General features: G+C 24.4%; 12 protein-coding genes across 12 annotated transcripts; 5 read left to right on the top strand and 7 right to left on the bottom strand.

The window, feature by feature from the left end:
• Positions 1 to 148, bottom strand: AAJ76_2800049900 (endonuclease-reverse transcriptase; the record flags this gene model as incomplete). Its single annotated transcript, XM_024474943.1, has 1 exon — positions 1 to 148. A coding segment is annotated over one exon (148 nt), but the record flags the coding sequence as incomplete, so codon positions are not given.
• Positions 149 to 479: 331 nt separating this feature from the next.
• On the bottom strand, positions 480 to 1838 carry AAJ76_2800048210 (hypothetical protein; the record flags this gene model as incomplete). The annotated part of the gene is made up of 1 exon (XM_024474942.1): positions 480 to 1838. The coding sequence occupies one exon, from the start codon at positions 1836 to 1838 to the stop codon at positions 480 to 482; it is 1359 nt and encodes a 452-aa protein (XP_024330962.1).
• Positions 1839 to 3037: 1199 nt separating this feature from the next.
• AAJ76_2800047010 (hypothetical protein) lies at positions 3038 to 3919 on the top strand (the record flags this gene model as incomplete). Its single annotated transcript, XM_024474940.1, has 1 exon — positions 3038 to 3919. One exon carries the CDS (start codon positions 3038 to 3040, stop codon positions 3917 to 3919), a length of 882 nt encoding a protein of 293 aa, XP_024330961.1.
• Positions 3920 to 4158: 239 nt separating this feature from the next.
• Positions 4159 to 5247, bottom strand: AAJ76_2800044801 (atpase involved in dna replication; the record flags this gene model as incomplete). Its single annotated transcript, XM_024474939.1, has 1 exon — positions 4159 to 5247. One exon carries the CDS (start codon positions 5245 to 5247, stop codon positions 4159 to 4161), a length of 1089 nt encoding a protein of 362 aa, XP_024330960.1.
• A 1058-nt stretch (positions 5248 to 6305) lies between these two features.
• AAJ76_2800043203 (guanylate kinase) lies at positions 6306 to 6845 on the bottom strand (the record flags this gene model as incomplete). Its single annotated transcript, XM_024474938.1, has 1 exon — positions 6306 to 6845. The coding sequence occupies one exon, from the start codon at positions 6843 to 6845 to the stop codon at positions 6306 to 6308; it is 540 nt and encodes a 179-aa protein (XP_024330959.1).
• A 153-nt stretch (positions 6846 to 6998) lies between these two features.
• AAJ76_2800043049 (hect-domain-containing protein) lies at positions 6999 to 8687 on the top strand (the record flags this gene model as incomplete). Its single annotated transcript, XM_024474937.1, has 1 exon — positions 6999 to 8687. The coding sequence occupies one exon, from the start codon at positions 6999 to 7001 to the stop codon at positions 8685 to 8687; it is 1689 nt and encodes a 562-aa protein (XP_024330958.1).
• A 108-nt stretch (positions 8688 to 8795) lies between these two features.
• AAJ76_2800038505 (wd40 repeat-containing coatomer complex protein) lies at positions 8796 to 11543 on the bottom strand (the record flags this gene model as incomplete). Its single annotated transcript, XM_024474935.1, has 1 exon — positions 8796 to 11543. One exon carries the CDS (start codon positions 11541 to 11543, stop codon positions 8796 to 8798), a length of 2748 nt encoding a protein of 915 aa, XP_024330957.1.
• A 723-nt stretch (positions 11544 to 12266) lies between these two features.
• Positions 12267 to 15380, top strand: AAJ76_2800037781 (ca2+-dependent lipid-binding protein; the record flags this gene model as incomplete). Its single annotated transcript, XM_024474934.1, has 1 exon — positions 12267 to 15380. One exon carries the CDS (start codon positions 12267 to 12269, stop codon positions 15378 to 15380), a length of 3114 nt encoding a protein of 1037 aa, XP_024330956.1.
• A 301-nt stretch (positions 15381 to 15681) lies between these two features.
• AAJ76_2800033674 (hypothetical protein) lies at positions 15682 to 16374 on the bottom strand (the record flags this gene model as incomplete). Its single annotated transcript, XM_024474933.1, has 1 exon — positions 15682 to 16374. The coding sequence occupies one exon, from the start codon at positions 16372 to 16374 to the stop codon at positions 15682 to 15684; it is 693 nt and encodes a 230-aa protein (XP_024330955.1).
• A 1433-nt stretch (positions 16375 to 17807) lies between these two features.
• On the bottom strand, positions 17808 to 18053 carry AAJ76_2800031995 (transposase; the record flags this gene model as incomplete). Its single annotated transcript, XM_024474932.1, has 1 exon — positions 17808 to 18053. The coding sequence occupies one exon, from the start codon at positions 18051 to 18053 to the stop codon at positions 17808 to 17810; it is 246 nt and encodes an 81-aa protein (XP_024330954.1).
• Positions 18054 to 21174: 3121 nt separating this feature from the next.
• Positions 21175 to 21717, top strand: AAJ76_2800028873 (hypothetical protein; the record flags this gene model as incomplete). The annotated part of the gene is made up of 1 exon (XM_024474931.1): positions 21175 to 21717. One exon carries the CDS (start codon positions 21175 to 21177, stop codon positions 21715 to 21717), a length of 543 nt encoding a protein of 180 aa, XP_024330953.1.
• Positions 21718 to 23318: 1601 nt separating this feature from the next.
• Positions 23319 to 23855, top strand: AAJ76_2800026729 (hypothetical protein; the record flags this gene model as incomplete). The annotated part of the gene is made up of 1 exon (XM_024474930.1): positions 23319 to 23855. The coding sequence occupies one exon, from the start codon at positions 23319 to 23321 to the stop codon at positions 23853 to 23855; it is 537 nt and encodes a 178-aa protein (XP_024330952.1).
• Positions 23856 to 24371: the final 516 nt, after the last annotated feature.

Here is a 24371-nt window from a genome sequence, read left to right as displayed (position 1 = left end):
CTCTAGTACTTGACATTCCCCAAAGTTCACTGCCATACATTAATGTAGGCACAAGTACACATTTTACTAAGATAGCCTTGAATGTGAGAGGGATACGACTGTTTACCAGTTTTGGCATCAAGGTATCTAAAGTTTTCTTGCCACGCATTGCTGCATCATTGACAAATAACACAAAAGTATGTTTTTATATCTAATACACAATACTAATTATGATTAACTAGTTTATTTTAATAGTTAAATAGTTTTTAAATAAAAAACTCAACAATTTTTTCTTTTTTTTTGCGAATTTTCGTGAAAGTTTTAATAATAGCAATCATTTACTATTGCAACAAAAACAATAATAATCATTTTGTATGTAAGGATTACGACATATAAATAGGTAATAATTTGGCACCAAGCTTACAATGTATGAAAACACATATTTAAAAAACTAGGTATAATATTTTTTTAAAAAGTAAAAAACTTTACTAAAAATTAATTTAATTGGCATTTGTCTGTGGACCAAAAAATTTCAAGATCATTAAACAAGCTTCAAAAGGCATTTTTTCAAATCCTCTAAATTGTTTCTCAAAAATGACTCCTACAAACGGCTTATCCACTATAAATTCTCGAACATAACTTCCTGTTCTTATTCTTTCAGGAACCCGTACTGTTCCTTTTGCATTACCAAATCCATTTTCGTTAATATCCAATTGAAACTTAGTTACATAAGAAACTTCTCCTTTTAATAAGCCTTTTTCAGTCGATGGATCAAGAAAATCAGGGACAGTTTCATCAAATCCATCAAATCTTACAGCCTTACTAATATCAGTGATAGTGGAACATTTAATTGCCGGCATTTTTACAGTAACCATTTCATAATCTACTGTATCAAAGTGCTTTATTGCCATAGCTATTCTTTTTAGAGCATCCTTCCTTGTAATCCTTAATTTACTATCAGAAATTTGAGGCACTAAAACAAAAAATGATACAGGTTTATTATCCAACATAAGCTTCATTTCTAATATTTCTCCCTGTTCATCATCATACATTTTAAATAATCCTGTCTGACAAAGCATTTTTGTTTTTATTTTTTCGTACGCCCCATTAAATTCTCCATCTTTTGTTTCTCTACGATTGAATTTATTCTCCCATGTCGCATTTAAAGTAACAGTGTTTACAAAAATAATAGGCTTTTTAAAAAAATCATAAGAAACCTTTTCAGTAAACCAACTTCCAGTTTCTTTTTTTACTACATCGTTAATAGACATTAACGCTTTTAGAAGATTGCACCGTTCATATTTAAATTTATAAGCTTTTGTATTCATTTCCTTATTTATTTTGTTCAATAACCCATATTTCCAAACAATTTCATCCCTGTAAAATATAAAATTTTGAGATTTAAATTCTGAGGAGTACAAAGAATTTAAATTTTTAACGTGTTTAGAAACCTCCTTATACAAGTCATCAAAGTCTTTAAGTTCAGAATCAAAAAAATAAGTAAATTCCTTTTTTCTCTCATCGGAAGGATTAGATGCCAAAAATCCAGCTATATTAAAAAACAGTAAGGGTGAAAACGCAACGGTATCTTTTATAGAATACGCATTGTTGATAAATTCGTCTTCTACAGGCTTTTTTGTTCCCTCATAGCCAGGCTGAAATACTGACCTTGAAAAAGCAACACTAAATTTATTTGTAACGCTGTCTAATTCGCTTTCATGTGTAGATTCAAGAATCGATTCTAATTTTTTAAAAGGTGTTTCATAATCAACCATGGCCTCTTTAAAATCAAGTTGTAGTGATTTATCAGGTGATTTCTGTATTGAATAAAACTTAAATGCTAAAAAGAAATTCGCCATTATGGGATAAAAAAAAGGCTTTTTTATATACAGTAATAAATTAATATTTGTAACATAAATTATATCACATAGAAGAAATAAAACTTTTAATATAAAAATGAATATTTAAGTTTTCAGTAATTAATTTTAATAAGTGTCATAAATTAATAATTTAAATTTATGATTAAGTACAAAGAAATGTAAAATGTTTTGTTTAATTATAATGAAATATTAATTAATAAATCTTATAATTGGGTAATTAGTTGTTGTGATAAGAACAAACTTTTTGTAATAAATTAATAAATCTGCATAATCTGAAAGATAAGAAGATTTAATAAAAATTAAACAATTTCTGAAAAAATGATTAAAGCATTTTACTAAAAGTTTGAATTTTCTGTTGAAAAAATCTCTTAAACAATAAAGCCTCTTTAATTGTAATGTATCTCTATAAGGCCAATAACAAAATATAAGACTGATTTAGTAGCTTATATTATAGATATTATTTATAATCGGGTAATTGGTTTTTAAATCTAAAATTTCTAAAAAAAGCTAGCCATTTAAAATAGCAAGGATGTAAAAATGTTGATAAGTAAATCGGGACCTGACAAAAAGCATAAGAGGTAAAACAAAAACATTGAAATTTGGGCTCGTACAGATGCATCATTAAAAGAAGTTAAAAAATACATTTTTATAAGATATTGCTAATTTTTTAAGATTAGAAAAAGAGTGTATTTTTATGGTTAAATAATTTGATATATTGATTTATCAAAAGTAAAATAAACCGTTATTAAAATGGAGTGTATGGATAAAACATGGGTTTATTTAAAAATATAAATTTAAGAAGTAATTTTTAAGAGCATTAACATATTTGAAATTTTAAAGTAAGAGATAAACAATTTACTGGCGAAGCAAATTAAAAAATATAATAAAATAATATTTAGAATTTTGTCAATGCTACAAATAGAACTTTAAAATTAATCTTAAGGTAAAGTATAAATATTACACTAAAGGTTTAATAAATTTTAATCACAGAGAAGTATTTAAATGTAATAAAAAGAATATGAGACACCTTAAACCATTAAAATAAAAAAATACAGAATTATAAAGGAAGTTATATCTTTTAAATTTAAAAGTTACAAGATTTTTTAACATAAAATTTAATTCTATGTGGGATGAATTTAAATATTAAAAAAATAAGGTTTATGCATTATTTTTAACCCATGGATAAAGAATATTTTCTGCATAAAATGGTATTATCTCCTCCATTTTTATTTCGTAGATTAAAAGGAAATTTAAAATATGAGGGTCGAAGGAATATTCCGTGTCTACCGATATGCTGTAATCTTAAATTGCATAAATTAGAATGTACAAATAAACAGTATAAACACTGTAAAATATTAGGATATAATTTTAATGGAATGACAAAGACATCTACTTTTCATACTAAAAAGCAGGATTTAAATAATCCTAAATTTACTCTTACATGTTTTTCTTGTTATGAATCTACTGTCTTATATTTTTATTTATACAACAGTAATTCATTTAAGATTTTTAAACTTGTAGTTAATTTATGTAACTTACCCAGAGAGAATATTATTGAGATAGAAAATGATAAAGATATTTTATTTATAATGTATACAATAACTGATAGGTGTAAATTACATTATAATGTTAGTTGTGACAAAATAATTGATTTTAGTCATATAAAAAGACAATACATTGAAAGTAAATTTCAAGATGATTATATAAATTATAATTTTACATTTTATTCACAAAATTATAAAAGACATAGAAATAATTTAGAATCTAAATTGAATAATAGCAAATTTATTAAAGCAAATAGCTGTACATCTATTATAAACATACATGATAACTATTTAAGCTATCATTTTTGTAAAAATATAAATAGTTGTTATAGAGACACAATGATAAAATGGAATCATTTAAGATTTACAAGTAATTTATGTACTGTTGATTTAATTATTAAATTTACTAATGAATTTATTGAACAAAAAGATAAATTAGAATTTATTTATTTATTTTTGTATAAAAGAATAATTAAAAAAAAGGATTTTATATTTATTATACAACAATGTGTATAGTATTTGATAGTAATGTATAAAATTTATTTGACAGTAATGTATAAAGTTTATTTAACAGTAATGTATAAAGTTTATCATACAACAATGTGTATAGTATTTGACAGTAATGTCTGTTATTATTTTATAATAAGAAATTTACATAATTAAGCAAGAAAGCATAAATTACATAACAAAAATTAATAAATATATGATAATTTCTTATGGAATAAAAAAAGTATACTTTACAAAATTAATAATAATTACTCGGGTTTTTCTTCTGGTTGTATTGAATATCCACTTATACTATCACTACTATACTTGTCTCTTATTTCTCTATTATTAGAGAAATGATTAAACACACTCTGTGCATTTTCTAATTTTCTTACTAAGTTTGTTTTTTCATTTTCAAGATCTTTAACTTTTATTTTATATTCCTTATTATCTTTTACATATTTTTTTAATTTTTCTTCTAAATTTTTATTTTTCTTTTTTATTTCTTCCATATTCTTTTCATATCTTTCTATTTCATTTTGTCTATTTTTTATATTATTTTCTATCTCTTCTAATTTATTTTTATAATCTAAGTTTTCTGTTCTTATTTTCTTTATAATCTCATTTGCTGTTTCTAAATCTTTTCTAATATTTTCATTAATATTTTTTATTTCTAAATATTCTTCTTGCAATTTATTACTCTTTTCTTTATCAACTTTTAATTTAATATTTTCTTTTTCTAATTCATAAACCTGATTATTTAAACTTTTTATTTCATTAGTCATTTTTTCTATTTTATATTTATACTCTTCATTTTGTTTATTTAAATTATTTAACTTTGATATGTGGATATTCTGATTTTCTTCTAAATTTCTTAATTTTCTGTGTAGCGTATTATTATTGTAATCTTTTAATAAATTATTTTCTTTTATAAGTTTAATATTATCTGTTTCTAATCTACTAATAACATCTCCTAAATAAGATTTATAATCTATATCTGAAGGTTCTTTAAACTTTAATTCTAATTTTATAATATTTCTAAATTCATTTTTTTCGACAAACATAAATTTTAAGTCGACAAAATATGCAAATAATAAATTATTTTGTATTTTATGAAATAATTTTATAACAATTTCTATAAATTTGTGATAATCAACAATTAAATCTTGTTCTCTTTTAAGAATATAAAAATCATCTGATGAAATTGTACATATGTAGAATGAGAATACATCAGTACTATTTATAAGCTTTATTGTGAGGGTATCCAGTTCTTGAAGTACATCACACTTCATTTTTGTAGGAATTTGTTCATCATATGAATATATTTGGATTTTACCTGTAAATAAAATTTCTTTCATGCAGGGTTGTAAAATTTAAATTTTAAAATAAACTAATCTACAAAATTTTGTAAATTGTGTTAAATTATACTGTCCTATATTTAAGTAGATAAAATATCTTAAATTGCTAAGACAAAGTTTATTTACCAAGAACTTTAATTATCATAAGAATTAATTATTTAAAATATTTTATTATTTGGACCCCATGCCCGCTTTGAAGAAGTAGATAAAAGTGATATTGACATTATTAACGTTTTTATTTTTATAAAGTAGAATATTGCATTTTGCTTACTTATTACTTTTAAAATTAAAAACAACACTTTTTAATTTTGTAAATCTCTGCAGTAAAATTATGGCATTAAAAATGTTTACAAATTTAGCTTTTCTTAGCAATCATAAGATTATGATCTACTAAAAAAATAGAAAATTATGTTTTTTTAAATAAACTAAATATTGCAAAATAATAAAATTTTAATTATTTAATTACATGAATGTTTATTTTTTGTAAAACGAAAATAATTGAATCTTTGCAATTCAAAATAAAATGCATTTTGTAAATAAAGTTGTAACTTTGTAATTAAAGAATTATACTAATATCTTTTCGTGCAAAGATTTACCAAAAACTAATTTTAATAATTAAAGTAAGATAAATCTAATAAATTTAATAATTGCAATAACCTTTTTTATGACAAATTATTTATATTTTTTAACTTTTAACTAAGGTTCAACATTTTTAGTAGTCAGAAAAAAACTATTGATTTTTTATAAAATTTAAGTAAAAAACAATAGCAATTTAAAAAGTAATGCGTACAAAAATGAATTAAAAAGTGTTAAAGTGCTTTTAGGAAGGTGTCTGTTGGTATAAAACATGGGTTTATTTAATAATTATTATTTATATAACAGATATGTCAAAGCCATCAACCCAATACTGCTAATTGACATGTCTACATCTTTACTGTCCTACAGTGTCACTTCCAAAAAATAATAATAGTACATTTTATAAACAATCTATCAAATTTAATAAAAAACCAATACATTTTATATATGTAACTTATCAATTGTATTAATTTTCTGAACACTTACAAACAATAAATAATATTTTTATTTTTTAAAAAATCTACTAAAATTTTTACTGAAGAATTAAACTCTCCATTATTATCAACAATAAAATCAAAAGGTATAATTTTTTTTAATTCTTCATATTTAGAATATTTATCCATTCTATTTCGTAATTCTTGTTCATCTGTTCCTCTACTAACTAATCTATCAACTAGTATTTGTATATCAACATCAATATAAATAAGAATACAATCTTTTTTGTTATAATGAAAATAAGTAACACCTTCATATTCTAAATCTAATATTAAGTTTTCTATATCATTCTTGGGTGTACCATAAAAATTACCGTTAAAATATGTATATTCTTCTAATTCATTATTGTCAATTTTATTACTAAATTCTTGTTTAGAAATAAAAAAATAATCAATGCCATCTACTTCCCCTTCTCTTTTCTGCCTAGTAGTATACGATACACTTAATAAAAGATTGTAATTCTTTACAAGATACCTAATAATAGAAGTTTTTCCCGATCCACTTGGACCTGTGAATATTACGTACATAACCCTGGGGTGGACAAATTTGTTTACAAAAAACAAACTAATTTCCTTTTATGCAAAAAAAGTATTTAAGAGTTTACAAATAGCGTAAATTGCATAAATTACCAATAAAAAAAGAATAAACTTATTATTTTTATACAAGCCCTCAAAATTTACATGAAACTTATCCTGACACGAATACAATCAAAACAGAAAGGCTGGTTTTCTTGGCTATTCACAAAGAACTTTAATCTTAAAATTAATAATGAAACTTTCTTACTAAAAACAGGAAATATATATTTGGGTTATATTATTGAAATTTTTAGCTTGGATGTAAATTTAAAAATTGATATTGATAATATAATGTATGATTATAGTAAGACTTTTACAGTAGGAGAATCTTATTTAGAAGTTGACAATCCATGCTTTAAAGGAGTTTTGTTTTTTACTGCTATTAATGGAAACTTTCTGACATTTTTAGAAAACCAAAAGGCAAAATGCAACACTACAAAATTAAGCAGATTGTTACAAAATTGTACAGATATTCATGTAATGAGACTAAGTTATGAAAAAATAGAATACCATGTAAATAAAGAAAATTACACAACATCTTTACAAAATGCAATTACAACATCAAGTCTACCACTGGGATGGGAAACTGCTGTGTATAAAAAGAGGATTCTATATGTAAATCACAATATAAAATTATGTTACTGGAAATCGCCAGGATTTATTTATAATGTACTTAGAGAAAAGATAGATCATTTTGAAAATAATTTACTAAATTTAACCTTTTTATCTTTAAGAACACTTACTTCTATTAAATTAGAAGTTAGAAGAGGTCATATTTTAGATTCTACAGTAATTTATATACTTCAACATGTTGATAAATTAAAGACAAAAAAACTACATGCATCATTTATAGATGAAATTGGGCAAGATTATGGTGCTTTGATGAGAGAATTTATTTATGAAACAAGTTTAGAAATCCTTAATGATCCTAGATTGGAAGTTTGTAATGATTTTGTAGATGTTAAGCCAAATGATTTTTGTAATCAAAATTTACTTTCAGAGACAGTTAAAGAAATAGCAAATCGACATGAACAAATTTGTGAGTTTACAGATGATTTTAAAGGCAAAAATAGATTGACTGATGAAGCTTTCTATATTTATTTGGGGGTTTTTATTGCTTTATTACTTATTTGTAATGAAAATATTGACTACACATTTTCATTAGCTTTTTATGAAAATTTACTATTAAGAAGATATACAATGCGGTTAATACAAGATGTACAGTATCAAAAATCTCTCAATTGGATGTGTCAAAACGAAGTCACAGAAGATATATTACCAGGAGTCACATCTACTAACAAATCAGATTTAATATATTCAATATTTTATGATAAACTTTTCCTACAAAAGAAAGTACCTTACGATTTTATAAGTAAAGGGTTTTACTCAGTAATTCCAGAAGATTTTAGAGATATGTTTGAATCTGATGAACTTTCTATGTTAATAAGTAATAACAAATATCTCGAAGTTAGTCATCTAAAAGAATTTGTACTATATAATCTTTGTTCTGAAAGTACAGAAGAAATAATTTGGTTATGGGAGATATTAAAATCTAAAGATCAAATATTTTTAAGAAAATTCTTAAAATTTATAACAGGATCTGGTAGTATTCCTATGTTAATCAATAATTCTAGTTTTAAAATAGTAATAGAACAAAACAATCTTAAAGATTCCTTATTAAGAGCGAGTGCATGTCTAAACAAATTGGTTTTAAGCAAATATTCAAATAAGCAAACATTGGAAGAAATATTAGATTTTAGTATCTTAAACACAGAAGGATTTCATAAAGTCTAATAAATGTTTAATAAAAAATTATTTTCTTCGATTTTTTAAACAATTTGTGCACAAATTTTGTTGCTTCTCTAGCACTAAAAAAATATACAAAATATTATTGTAAAGCTTTTATTCATAAAGATAGCCTATGCCACACAAACTACAGACATCTCCGGTACTATTTTTTACATAACAAAACTTACATTCTTTATAGAAAGAACAAAAATTTTTTAGATCAAAACAAAAATCGCCATTAGGAATTTCATATTTGTCATGTGGATCTTCCAACTGTAAAGCTTTTTTTATATTTTTACTATCACTAGATTCGCAGACTTTTTGCGCTACAATTTGAGCTTGTAAGTAATTTCCATTTTTTAAACATACATTAACCAGCTCTTTTTTGGCTAATTGTACATGTTCAGGTTTTAAATTTAGTGTAGAAAAGTATAAAGCATACCAAATTTGTTTTTGTTCATTTTCTTCTCTCTTTCGTAATAAAGTTATTGTAAGTCCTGCAATGTACGCACCTAAAGATTTTCTCAATTCAATATTATCATTTTGAACAAAATTTTCAGCTATTGTGTAAAGACAGTCTTTAAACTTTTCTAAAGCTTGAATAAATTTTTTTTTAGTTACAAATTCCAAACCTTCTTCATAAGTTGAAAAGACATCAACTTTTTTGTATTTAATTTTGCTTAGTAAACTTTTTGAAATAAATTTATCAGAAATTTCTAATTTTTCTAATGATTCTTGTAAAGAAATATTTGACGTTTTCTTGTCTGGATAGTTGAAATATTTTTTGTCTTCTAAATATAATTTTATAAATTTTGCTGTATACTCATCACATATTTTCACCAGTGACGCCATTTTATCCAAATTATTAGTACACACATACAATAAAAATAATTTATACCACTCAAATAGTTTTAAAAAACACTTTTCAGATATTTCAAAATTCATGTTTTCAAGTGCAACATCGCTTAATCTTTGATACATAGATAAATCATTTTCTTCCTGACAATATTGTAAACACTCATCTAAATTTCCAGTACTAAGACATAACTCAAATCTCTGTCTTTTATTTTTTACATAAGGCAGTGCAATATCGCCTTTTTGTTTTTTTATCAAAAACGAAAGGGGCGAAAGACCAGGTAAAGAACCAGATTCGATGATATTATGTAGATTATCTAAATCATTATTAATAACTAATTTTTTAAACATTATTTCTGTAAAATCTACTTCTATACTTTCAATACATTCACCTGAAAAAAAATAAATTAAATTGTCTTTGTACATAAATGGATACATAGCACTATCCACACTAATAATTACGCCTTGCTCAGAAAATATGTATTTTAAATGCTTAGTAGTTGTGTATACAAAACAATCTTCATAAAAAAATCCGCTTCTAATATTAACTATTTCGTTTTCGAAATTTACTAAATTCGAGTGTTTGTCGTAAATTGAAACTTTGTTTTTTGATATAAAAGCGTAAAAATCTTTTGAATCAGAAATGTATATTTTTTCGCATAAAAATCCTAGATTTATTGTCTCCAAATATCCATCTTTTAAATATTTAGCTAACATATTATTTTTTGATATGAAAAAAGAATCTTCATTTCCAAATAACAAATGTCCATCTAATACATCAAATGTTGTAATAATCTGATTATCTACATCTTTTATAATCACATTATTATCTTTTTTTACCGCCATTAAAATTTCATTATGATATAATAAAACACCATATCCTTCATGTTTAAATATTTTTTTGTTCTGTTCAAAAACTTCAAATTTATTTTTATATTGAATTAGTAAATATTTATCAATGGAATGTATAGAAATAATATTGCCCTCGGCTTTACATACTTTTCTTTCTAAATTAAGATCTGAAAAATAAAAATAAGAATTTTTACAGTAATAACATCCTTTACTACTTTTAGCTAATAATTTAGGTTCTGAATATTCTAATAATTCGAATCCATCGTCATGTCCACACACAAAAAATCCATTTCTGCCTGAAATGGCCCAAAATCTGCCTTCTATAAAATATTTCTGCGATTTTTTACCTTTTAAATCAAAAACACAAAAAAAGCCATCTTCGCCAACACTCACAATATAATTTTGATAAAGAATGGCACCTGTAACACAACCTTGGTGTGCCATAATACTTTCTCGTTCCAATAATTCAGTTCTATATTCCCAAATTTTCACTTCTTTATCATCACCACCTGATATTATTAGTGTTTCATTATCATTATAAACTATTTCTATAAAATTAATACCTCTATCGTGTCCTTGTACAATTTGCTTTACAAATATGTCTGGTATAAATTTATTATTTTTACCTAGTAAATTTTTACAATCCCAAATTCTAATTGAATTGTCCAGTGATCCACTAATAATTGTTGTTTCATCTAAAAATTTTGCAGCCATAACATAATGTGAATGTCCAGTAGCTGTTGCCAAACATTTACCTGTCATAAAATTCCATAATTTAATTGTTTGATCATCTGAAGAAGTTATAATCCACGGCTTTGTAGGATGAAAATCTACACTTCTTATAAAATCAGAATGTCCTTTAAAGCTTTTAAGTAATTTTCTATTGGTATAATCCCACATTCTTATAAGTTTATCATCTCCACAACTTACAAAGAAATCTCCATGTGGATGAAAACGAATAGATCTTATTGATCCTTTTTCTACAGCAGATGAGTCTATAAATTCATAAATACAAGCATTAGAATTATAATCCCAGGCTTGTATTTTACCATCATGTAGTCCAATAATAAAAATAGGTTTCACTGGATGAAAATCTACTGATTTAACACGTGTTGTTTTTTGACTAAAAAGTTTACTAATATTTTTAGTTATCATTGTAACCCTTGTTTATGCAGAAATTTTTTATAAAAAAATAAAAATAAATAAGGTTGTAAATTTATCCTTTAATTTTATAAAGTAATTTAAAACTTTAAACACCAGTACAATAAAGTATTAAACAAGATTGTACGATCTTGAGAAATAATGATGTGTTTAAACATTTTTATGTTATAGCCATAAAATTAAATAATTTAGATATCACAGATAAATGTTTAAATGTAAATGACTATTTAAAATATTTAAAAAAAAATAATTTGTTTTAATATGATTTATCATTTGTTATTAGTTTTATTTCAAATGATCTAAATTTCTACAAACTTATAAGATTAAAGAGAATATTACTAAATAAACATTTTTATAAAATAATAGTTATAATAAAACATGACATACATTTATTTATATTGCGAGGAACAATAATATTTTATTTTATAAATTTTTAATAATTTTCTTACCCGTGCAGGAAGAAAGCAAATCAAATAAAAGTATAATTGATATATAATATTATTTAAGTGTTGTACGTCAAATTAATCATAAGGAATGAATATTGATTTAACGTACAACACTTTAAAAATACTATAAATTATAACAGTAATAATTGTATTACTAAATTTATTAAAAATTTATAGGTTTTTAAAGTAATATTTATTTAACAAATAGTTTTAATAATTTGTTTTTTTACCTAATTTATAAAAATATAAATAAAAATTTGCCCTTTTTAAAATGCATGATTATGAAGAAGAAAATTCAGATGAAAAGACAAAAATCATTTCACCAGATAAATTATCAAAACCTCTTAATCCCTTTGATATTCCAGTTAGACATAAAATAGCTCTTCCGAAGCATTACAAATCAAGTATAACGGAATATAGGAGTGCACTTGATATTGATCCAAAGCAAGGTTTATTTTTTTATCTAAAAATTCCTTCTCTTATTTTTTCGGCTGTACTTTCAGGATACCTTTTAGGAAAGTTTAACTTTAGTTTTATTTACATTTTGTTCGTAGGCTACACTGTTTATTTTATTTATAAAAGAAAAATTAATAAATTTACAAACAGTTTAAAATCACTAATTAATGACAGTACTAGAAGAGAAAAATCAAGATATACCGGTGAGACAGTTGAGTGGATGAATTATATTTTAAGTAAATTTTGGAAAGTAGCTGAGCCTGTCATATCTTCAGATATTTATCAAAATGTAAATAGAGAACTTTTAAAAGTGTGTCCACCATTTTTAAATAATTTAAAGTTAACAGAATTTACTTTAGGGAGTAGAGCACCTATAATTGAACAAGTAACATATCATTCTAGTAAAGATGATGGTGTTACACTGGATGTTTCGGTTTCTTTTGTACCATTGGAAGCCAGTAAAGATGCAGTGGAATATTTTCTAGGAGAAGATAAACAGTGGAATTCCAAAATAATTTTAAAGGCAAGATTTGGTACTAGAAATAATATAGGGATTAATTTACCTATTTTAGTTAAAGAAGTAGGATTTAAAGGTAGAGTTAGAGCTACAATAAATTTAATACCTAAAAATAATTTTATAAAGGATGTAGAAGTTTGTTTGATGGAGATACCACAGTTTGATTTTACTTTAGTTCCTCTGAAAACTGTAGATATAATGGATATTCCAGGATTAAGTACATGGATTAAAAAAACTATTGTAAATGAAATGTCTAAAATTGTAATAAATCCCAATTCTATAACAATTGATATTGATAAAATAGCACAATCTACAGGATATGATATAGGTGTAGCATGTATACAGATATTATCTCTAGAGAATGAAGAAGATGAAAAATTTACTGGAGAAATAGATTTGGATGGAGTGCCTTTATTCCAGACATCATCTAAAACAGGTCATAATTTAGTATTTAATGAATATTTTTATACTATAATTCAGAATGTAGATGAAAAGATTGGTATTAGTTTCTTTGGGGATTCTAGAGCATCAGGTTCTTTATTCTTAAGGAATGTACATACTGAAGAACCACAAGAAGATGTAGAAACTGTTATTAAATTAGAAAAGGCCATAGTTAAAAATACACCAAAAACAAAGATTAAATCCAGAAGATGTATTTTTGATAAAATAAGACTTATTAGAGATGAACAAACGTATGCATATCTTAATACTAATCTTGTATTTTATCCTATTTCTAAACATTTAAAAAAGACGAATAGTGCCATTGTTACATTAAAACTTATAGGCATAGAAAACATGCTGGGATTGAATGATGAAAAAAGTGAAATTTATTCAAGTTATTGCACTGTAATAATATCTCCATTACATAGAGATCAAGGATCTATACCATTAGATTATATAAAAAATACATCGAGTGCGGCAGCACTTGTAGTATCAGGAGTATTAAAAGCTGAAGAGGAAGAAATTAATAATATATCAACAGGTAATGAATCTACATCTACTAGGCTTCTTCCTCCTTCTGGAAGTACTTTTTATATTTTTGAATCAAAAAGAGTTTTTAATAATAACTCTCCTAATTACAATGAGACTTTTAAATTCTTTTCTAGAGATTTATCAGTTGATGTAGTATCAATTTGTATTATAAATGATCGTAATTCTGAGATAATTGGAAGAATAGGACTGGGATTGAAGGATGTTATAGAAGGAAAACCAATAAAATATAAATTAAAAGATGCTAGATGTGGAAAACTTGAAACACAAATTAATTTTCAATATGTGGATTTAGAAGATAAAATTGAAGAAATAGTAAAATATACATCTATACAGAAAATAACAGTTGAAACAGTAAGCGAAAAAGGTATTTTTTATGGTGTTGTAGAAACCAATTCTGATATTTTTACTATGGATCCATTCACCTCTTCACTGCCGATACGAAAGAGTATTTTTGTACCTGTTCATGATGATGACAAATGTATATTTAGACTTTATAAGGAAACAAGTAACGGAGACGTATTTCTAGGTGAGGAAAATTTGAAAATTAATTATACAGAAGAATCTACTAGAACAGCTTTAATTTTACAAGATGATATTTCTGTTACTTTAAGAATTGAAGGAGAATTTTTAGAAGATTACAAAGGAAGTAAGTCTATGAAAGATAACTTAAAACTATTACAAATAAAGTTAGGTACATTTTATGGATTAAATGAAGAAGTTTTTGTAGAATTTAGAAATAGAGATGGAATAGTAAAAGCTTCTTCTTTCAGTAAGAATCAACAAATTAATAACATATTTACAATTTTAACAGGAAATGAAGATTTGTACGCACTTATAAAAAATGCAGATCAGGGAGAAAATCGTGTTTTAGGACGATTTACTGTTCCATATAGATTTGCAGACGAAAAAATGGTCCTTAATGAATATGGTCTTGAAGTTGATATAAAAGTTGAGATACAAACCTGTAAATATACACCACCTTCAAATCTAAAAAAAGGATTTTTAGAAATTTATATAAAATCAGCAAAAGATTTAAAATCATCAGAACGTGGAATAGTGAATGCATATGTTAAAATTTTAGTAAATGATAATAACGTATTTAAAACTAAACCGTCTATTGAAAGTAATAATCCAACATTTTATGAATCATTTGTAATGCCTGTTGATAAAATCCGTGATGTATTTACAATACAAGTGTATGATCAATATTCAAGCTCTAAAAATGCCCTTTTATCATTTGTTGAATTTCCATTGCATAATATTAATGAAGGATTTAGTGAAGTAGATTTTAAGTTAATTGATTCTAAGAGTTTTAAACACAATAAATCTACTATAAGGATAGGATTTAATTTTTGTAGGGACACCAGTACATTAAAAATAAAAAAGAAAGGAATTTTAGGCAATTTTTTCGGATTTTGATAATTAAAAACTTTATTTACAGATTTAATATAATAAAAAATTAGTAATTAAATTAAAAATAACTTAATACAATGTTACAATAAAGTCATTTTGAAGTAAGTGTTGTAGCAAATATATAAAATTTAACATATTTTGTCATAGATATTTTAAAAAAACTTCAAAAATAATAGTTTATTTTTTTTCTGTCTTTTAAATAATAAATCAAGTTTCAGATCTAAACATTTGTAAGCTTAACAACACATAAACAGTATGTAAAAGCAAATAAATTTAATATTGAAATTTTAAAAACTAAGATTTTTATTCACCGTCCTGCATACTTTTCGTATACAAAGTACCCGCCTAGAACATCAATGAATGAAAAACCTATATCAAAATTTAGTTGGTGTATGCGCTTCTCACACAAAAGTTTTTGAACATTTTCGTCAAATAAATTTTTAAATCTATCAAATATTTCAGAAAACTTAGATGTATTAAATTCGGTGAGCACGTCTCTGCCAAAAAGCAACATTATAAAAAATTTACCTTCATCATTTGAAAAAACACCAAAATCATACATATCACTTGTAATCCCTTGTCCACTTTCAGTAATGGGACTTTTTTCGAGACATTCTTTAAATAATTCACTAAATTTAAATCTTTGTTGCACTTTTTTTCCTTGTTTATTAAGAAAATAAAAATAATTTGATTCATTAGTTTTCGCAGCTTCTTTAAAAATAAGTGATGCGTAATAAAGCAATCTTAGGATATTTTCATCTTGACAATCCTCGTTTTTTTCCTTTAATGCAGCATAAATATCACACCACTTATAGTTTTCAATGGTTTCAGAGTTCATTGTTAAGACTTCAGAGGGCGAGAATTTTGGTTTTACTTGTGTCTGTGGTTGTCGCTGTGGTTGTGGTTGCCGCTGTGGTTGTCTTTCTTTATAAATATACATAACGATTAATAAAAATAGAATTATACCCAGTAGAATGCATACATAACCAAAGCGATTCATTGTCAATAAAGGGTTTTTAAAAATTGGTTAATTAAAGGATAAACTTTTAATTTACTATAAAGATTTAGGAGATTTTCTATTTCTTTAATTTAAAATTATACTTAGCATAAATGCTCACGATAAAATAAAGAATCAGTCTGTTTTTTTACTAAAAATATGATATCAGCATTTATTTAACAAATTATTTAAAACAGTTGTAAAGCATATCTAAAAAACTAAAATTGATAGTTGGTATAATAGACTTTACGCAAAAAAATTCAATGATTTTTAATTAATAAAATCTTGTTATACTTTGGAAAATTTAAGAAAAATAATTATTACGTTGCAATAGTCTTGTGTAACAAATGGTTATACACGAATGAACTAAAACTAGAGGGTGATACTGTAGTATATATACAGTCAAGAGACATCAAAATGGCCCAAGAAAGCCCAACTATGGCCAATCGTTAAAACATTAAAGCAGGCCTGGACTAAGAAATAAAACCGGGAAAAAAGACAACATTAAGATGGCAGACTTGGTTCTGGAGATCTATACAACAATATGAAAAAGCTAATGTAAAGGAAAAACTATAATCAAATAAAGCAATATTTAATGGGAAGAAGTAAATTTTAACTTTTTTTAAAATTTAGGGTTGTAAAAAAATTTAAAGAATAGGGTTGGTGCCAAAACCAGCTGAACCATGAAAAATACAAAAAAGTTTATTTAAAAAAACTTAAATTCCAGAATTGAAATTTTAAAAGAAAGGTAATAAAAAAAAATGAACAGTAACGGAGGAGAAAGGACATTGCGTAAAAAACGTGAGTTAAACAGTTTGTCTAAAAAAACGCATACTAAATAGACTTATTTATATCAGATCATTGACAATTGAAAGTAAAGTTTTATAAAATGTAATATACACCACATTTAATTTGTTTAGTATTAAAATAGATTTTCTAACATTTTTTTTATTATAAATAAAATTTCATAAAGAATGGTATGAATATTCATAGTAGCAAGAACGCTTATGCAGGGTCTACAAAGATAGCTTTTAGACTAAAAATAAAACCAATAAAGTAAAAAGGAGTTCTTTTATCGGTTCCATATTGGAACAATATTTTTGTTACCTCACTAGGGGTAATACTAAAAACAATTTTTTATTTTAAAATTATTCATTAATTCATATTTGATTTTTGAAGTATTTAATAGCTACAAATATTAATTTTATATTAAATTGTCTAAAAAATTGCATATTTTTATTCAATACTTGGTGTGCGCTTTTTTAACTTTTTAAACTTGCAATGCTCGTTTTGAAAAAGTTTTCTGGGTATTTTTGACACGCGTCTAGACTATTACTGTCCCATTCAACTTATATTACAATTTTAAATCATTTGAATTTTTAGGTTTTAGAATAAATAATTTGGCTTCGGCAAGCTCTCATAGATTTCTGTGGAATTTAAATCTGGGATTTAGAAGGCCATGCTGATAACATTCCATTATTTGCTGCAAACCACTGCTTTGTTATGTTTGCAGTATGTTTTAAATTGTTGTCCTGCTGAAAAAAGCACTCTGGAAGACCCATCATTTCTGCAAAAGCGTCTAAGTTATCGGTAAGAATGCTAATGTATTTGATTGAATTCATTTTTCCTTCAATGAATAATAGCTTTCCTACTCCATAGTATGAAAAACAGGTCCATACCATTATAGACTCCCTTAATATTTAACTGTTGGTCACACATTTTTTTATAATAATCCCATATTTGGTTTTTTTCCAAACTAAAATCTTACCATCAGAATAGAACGGGTTAAACGTACTCTCATCATTAAAAATTTTTTTCTTTCTAACTTCTTTTTGTGTGCTAGCTATTTTACTGCACAATCATTTCTACTTAAAATATGTCTTTTTTTGCAAAGAGGCTTCTTTATAGGTGCATGTGATAGATACCACTCTCATTAAGACAACACCTTGTTTGTCTTTATTAACACTAATATTATCTACAGTTTTCATTTTTCTACTAAGCTTTCTTAATAAAATTTTTGGATTTTTACTAACTTTTTTCAAATCCTACTTTTAATGACATCAGAGCATTTTTAAGGCCTTTCATTGCCTCCCGCATGCTTCATTATGCCTTTCTGTTTGTATTTTTTTAAGTTTTATTTATGGTTGATAGTTGATATTTAATTGGGATAAAATTTTCTTTTGGGACAAACCATTTTGAAAAGGCTCGAACTTTGCGCAACCTTAATTTTAGACAATTGCTTCATTGAGAGTATAACAAAAATTTGCTATAATATAAATTAAAGGGAATTTTTTTTATTTTTTGCGAAAAAAATATTCATTTTTTAGACAAAATTAATTAAAAAAAGTATTTGTAGATATTTAATACTTTGAAAATTACTTGTAATCAATAAAAAATCTTAATTCACGTCTTAAATTTAAGACATTACTCTTGTAAATTATAAAAACGAATGAAATATACAGCTATTGAGTATGGGTTTTTTAAGACAAACTGTGTATTTTAAAGTTCATTGCATAATTAGAAAATCCTAAGACACTTTACTGTTGGTTTTGATACGACAAATTTATGAAACAGAATTTTGCGGATCTATAGAAATATATAATAAAATTTTTTTTTAACAAATTTAAAAAAATTTAAGAATATTAATTTAGTTTTTGTGGTATCAACCTCGTGGCGTCTCAAAACCATTACTTTTTTAAATAATTTTTAACCCATATATGAGAGAATTTTTTTCGATTATTTAGAAAGATACATCCGTTCCAGTAGTAGATTTTTTATCTATAGTTCAAATAGAAAAGAACGTAATGGCAACGACTATTTGAGGTGTTCAAATTCGGGATGCGGTGCTTTACTTGTAACAAGGGGACCTCTTTTAAATAATTGAAACTCATATGCATTGTTATCATCTAACAACAATCATTAAGTTCCAAATGAAGGTTTTTATTAGATCAAGACTTTAGAACTCTCGTTTATTTTTGCAAATAAATTATATGATGCAGCATTAATATTGTGAATAGTTTTTATTCATATGATGAATTAATTACGAGATTTGCACCTTCCTATTCTTCACTTAAAACCAGTTTGTGTAGATGGAAGGGAGAAGTTGTACCTACTAGCGACTTTTATGCAATACAAAATTTTAATTTTAACGAGTTTATTTTACCAAACGGGCATAATACACTAATTTTAAGAGCTAGAAATACATAAAATAATAATTATGGGCGATCTAGATTTTATTGGCCGGTTTGCTGTTACAAGAAACTTTAAATTGGTTTTAGACGCTACTTTAAGTCTTCATCAAATAGTTTTTTTCAGCTTTATATAATTTATAGTGATTTTAATGGACAAAGCTTTCCACTGGTTTACATTTTATTATCTAGTAAAACAGAGGAAAAATATGTTAAAGCTTTTTCAAGTTTAAAAAACCAATTACATCGTTTTGGAATAATCTTAAATCCTGATAAAATTCAAATTGACTTTGAGATAGCAGCGTTTAATGCTATAAGAATTGTATTTCTAGATGCAAGTATATCTGGATGCTATTTTCATTTTGGACAGGCGATATGGAGAAGAATTGTAAGACTCGGACTTGTAACATTGTATAACAATGATATTTTATTTCGAAATTTTGTTGAAATGTTTTCAGGCATTACTTTAGTACCTGTAAACGATATTGATTCTGCTTGGGATATAGTTAAAAATTATTATAACGTAGAAAATGGATTGGTAGATCGTTTAATCAAGTATATTGAAGACAACTGGTTAAATAATAATAGATCTTTGTATAGAAGAGAAATACGGTCTCATTATGGAACGCTTAGAAGATGAACTAATAATTCCGCAGAAGGGTTTCATAGTAAACTTAATAAACTGATTAATAAAAATAACGCCGGTTTTCTAGAAGTATTTCACTATTTAAAAGAATGCTTAATACTGTCTAATATTGAATTCAGAAGATTGATTAATAGCGGAAAAAACAAGCCAAGAAAAAGAGTATATATAGAACAAGACAATGAAATATATAGGCTTTGGAATTCTTATAATAATAATTTAATAAGTTTAGAAGAGTTGTTGGTTTAGGAAGTTCGATTAAATTAAATATTTGATTTTATTTTTGTTTTTTGAGGGTTTAAAATTATATTAAAAAGCAGTGGTTTTGGTACATAACCCCTTTACTTCACATTTATAAAAAATTTTTTACCTGATTTATTACATTTAAAAATTGTGGTAACTAAATGTCACAAAGATAAAAATATAGGTTAAGATACCAGACCATTTTGATGTATATAAAAAACGTTAGAAAGCAGTACTTTGTGTTAAGAAAGAAAATCTAAGTAATTTGAAAAGTTCACAAAAAATTACAATAATGATTAAAAGATATATTTTACAAATCTTTACTCTAATAAATCTTTAATATTTTAAATCTTAATTTTATATGATAATTCTAGAACGTGAAACATTACAAAGATATTGGTTAAGCAATCATTTAATTTGTTAAAAATTTTGAGCAAAATTTCATTTTTTGCTTTAAATAAATTTTTTAATATTTGTATACTTTAATTAAAATTATTTTTGAAAATTTTATCTGTCAATTTTTTTCCTAATTTCTTTCTTAAGACAGATAAAATAGTATTTTAGCCATAAAGAAGAACAATCTTAAATTTAAACAACATTTTCAAAAAATTATGACGTTTAATATACGCATTAGTATTTTTGTATTTATCCTTTGTCTTTCAAATAAAGTAAACCTTTTTTTTTTATCAAAATTATATTTAAACATTTAATTTTGTTGACCCCTTTAAAATGTATTTTACAAAAATATTTTTATTTACACTAATAGTAAAAATTACTACTTCAAATTGCGATGTTGATGAAATGTTTACGAAAATCAAAATTATGGTAGAAAAATGGAGAGATGCAATACGAGAAGACGATTTTGAAGAAAAGCTTGATGATTTGGAAAACAAATACGAAAAAGAAAGTGTTTCTGATGACGATAAGGTATCAGATTTAAAATATTTAATTGGCCTGTTAAGGAACGAGTTGCAACATTTAACATTTACTTCTGAGTTATTTGATGATTTTAACTTCCAAGACATGTATAAATTGCAAAAAGAAGTAGTTAATGACATTAAAAAGCCAATTGAGAATCTTTCTAATCAAATGGGTATGATTTATTCTAGTTTTCAAAAAGATCTTGAGTTTTTTTCTAAAAATGCGACTAATTTATGCCCAATGAATCGTAAACATCTTAATGAACTTGTTGAATTGTTAAAACTTGTTCATGCGGCAATCGAAATATTTGGAACTGATTTTAAAAAAGCGTTTGAGCACTTATTAAATTAAACTGATTTAAAAATTGTTATCTTAGTAGTTGTCTATTAGTGTTATTTTTAAAACTTTACTATATGATTATTACCTTGAATTTATTTTTAATAAAAACCTATTTTGTTTTCTTTTATTAAATGTAAATATCCAATACAACGTATTGGATATTTAAGCTTAATTTTTTTATTGTAAAAAAATATCAGATTAATTTATTATTGCGATATTAAAAAATACTAAAAATATAGATAAATATTTGAAAACTGGACAATATTTGCTTTTATGATTTATTAAACATTTTAGTATTAGGTATAGCACATATATCATATTTTTAAGATTTTAAAAAACAATATTTAATTTCGTTGATAAATTAAAAATCATTTAGATTTTATGTCTTAAAATAGTGATTTGAGAAAAAATAAGTTACATAAAATAAGTTAGAAAATATATATTAAGAAATAAAAGAAACAATAAATGCATCACACATAGAGAAATTAAACAAACTTAAAAGTATTAATCGTTCATTAAAGATAAAAATATTTTAAAAGCAAATATTCAAACTGTAAAAAATAAATTAGTAATTGACCACATAATGGCTGATACGAATAAATAAATCGGCCCAGTGTAGCAATTTACTTCATACGTCTCCAGATATGCAGAAAATAAAACTTTTAACATGCAAAGTAGAAGGAAAGGCATGCTATACAAGATGTAAAATTATATATTAATCTAAGCAATTACTTAAATTTAATTTAAACAACTAGATATATTTAATGACTAAATTAAACAAATCTAATAACAAAGAAATAACTGACATTAAATACTTCTACGATCGAAGAGAAAAAAAAATAATTATTATATGTAATTTAACATTATAGCAGCGATGTATATGTTAATGTAAAGCTATGGGATGCAATAGCAAGAATAAATAAAAAACTTATATAAAAATCGGAAGTTGAACAAAGGCCTTCTACAAAAAATATTTGACAATTAATTACCAGTAAAAATTTGCCTTTTTTACATATGCCAAAGTCTAAAATATCACATGGTATTTATTTGGCTAATTAAAAGTTATTGTAAACAAAAATTATTTAAAAATTATTTTTTTAATTAGTTTATAATTCAACTAAAAATAGTATATAAAATCCTTAGCAATTTAAAGCATTAAGCTGTATTTTTTAATTTAAATCATTTAAACATCATGTAACGAAGAAAAACACACCATTTTTACATAATTAATTCCCTTAGTGCCATTTTATACACAGTAAATTTTTACTTTAATTATTGCCTTAAAACTGTTTATGCGTATTTTAAATCATTTTTTTAACTTTTTATAAAGAACTAGAAAAAAATTAATCTGGTGTTTTTCATTTGTCAAAACATTAACATTGATTTATAAAATTATTCAAATTAATATACTGACGTTATTGTGTCATTTACACATTCTTGAAATTAAGAAAGGCAATTTAAATATTTAAATACACATTTTGATTTATTCAATTATAAATTAAAAGTTTGACGTTAAACACAAAACCATCTTTTATTTAATTATTTCCAACAAGAAGAAATTGCACGTTTATGCAACTTTTGATTTTTATAAAAGACCTTTTTTACTAAGCCCTATGATTTTTTCTATCTTTTTTTTTAAAATTCTTTCACCTTCTAAAAATGATCAACAAAAACTAAAAACACTAAATAATCTGTACAAACTATTTCGTCTTGAAATTAATGTAGATTTAGGCTTGAGGTATATTGAGTCTTCTGATAAGTACGTCCCTAGAATATTTAAAATAATTGAGAAAATATCGGAAGAGATTGAAAAAAGTAGCAAAGACGGTATTATTTTAAAACTCAATATTTATAAAATAGCTTTAAAATCATTAGCTAAACTTTTTGATCAAAAAATGTCTATATGCGAATATTATTTCATAAAAATGGATGAAGAAAGACAATATGTGCCTGATGAAATACCAGATGTTTTATCTTTACTTTATGATCTATATCTTAAAATTTCAATGTCTAAAACCCTTTGTTCAGCATTTTGCAGCCTTTTAGATTTAAATCCACAAAAAGAAAAATTTAAAGATATTAAAAAAAGAATAAATTCTTTTTTGGAGAAATTACAGTTTAAAAACATTAAAGATATGTTAAAACAATAAAACAACTTTACTGTGATAAATATTTATTTTAAAATTGTTACTATTTATTATTTTTAATTAAAATAATTTAAAGATTTTTAAATAATTTAATGCATGTTTTAAAAATACAACTTACAGAAAATTACAATTAGTGTTTTTAAGTAATTAATAACCATTATAACAAATTTTATAATTTCATTTATTAAAATAAAGATTTTTGTAAACTAAATGTAAAATTGCATCGAATATTATAAATTTCTCTGTTCAGCATTTAGTTTACAAAATTTAGCTAACAATAAAAATAATTTAATTAAACATTTTGCTAGATTTAAAGCCAGGCTTAATTAAAATTAATCTTGTTTTAGATGAAAGCAGAACGCATAAGACAATTGACGCATTGCATATCTTCTACTAGATTATAATTATATTTTGGCAGAATTTATGTATGTTTTGTAAAAAAAATAGAAAACTGTGAATAAAAAGTGCAAACTAATATAAATTATCATTTATTTGTAATATATTTATTAATTAAATATG

The sequence above is a fragment of the Vairimorpha ceranae genome, assembly GCF_000988165.1.
Source record: "Vairimorpha ceranae strain PA08 1199 chromosome Unknown NODE_28, whole genome shotgun sequence".
NCBI lineage: Eukaryota > Fungi > Microsporidia > Nosematidae > Vairimorpha > Vairimorpha ceranae.
Note: the sequence above shows the minus strand (reverse complement) of the source record. Positions and strands in the feature narration are given on the sequence as shown.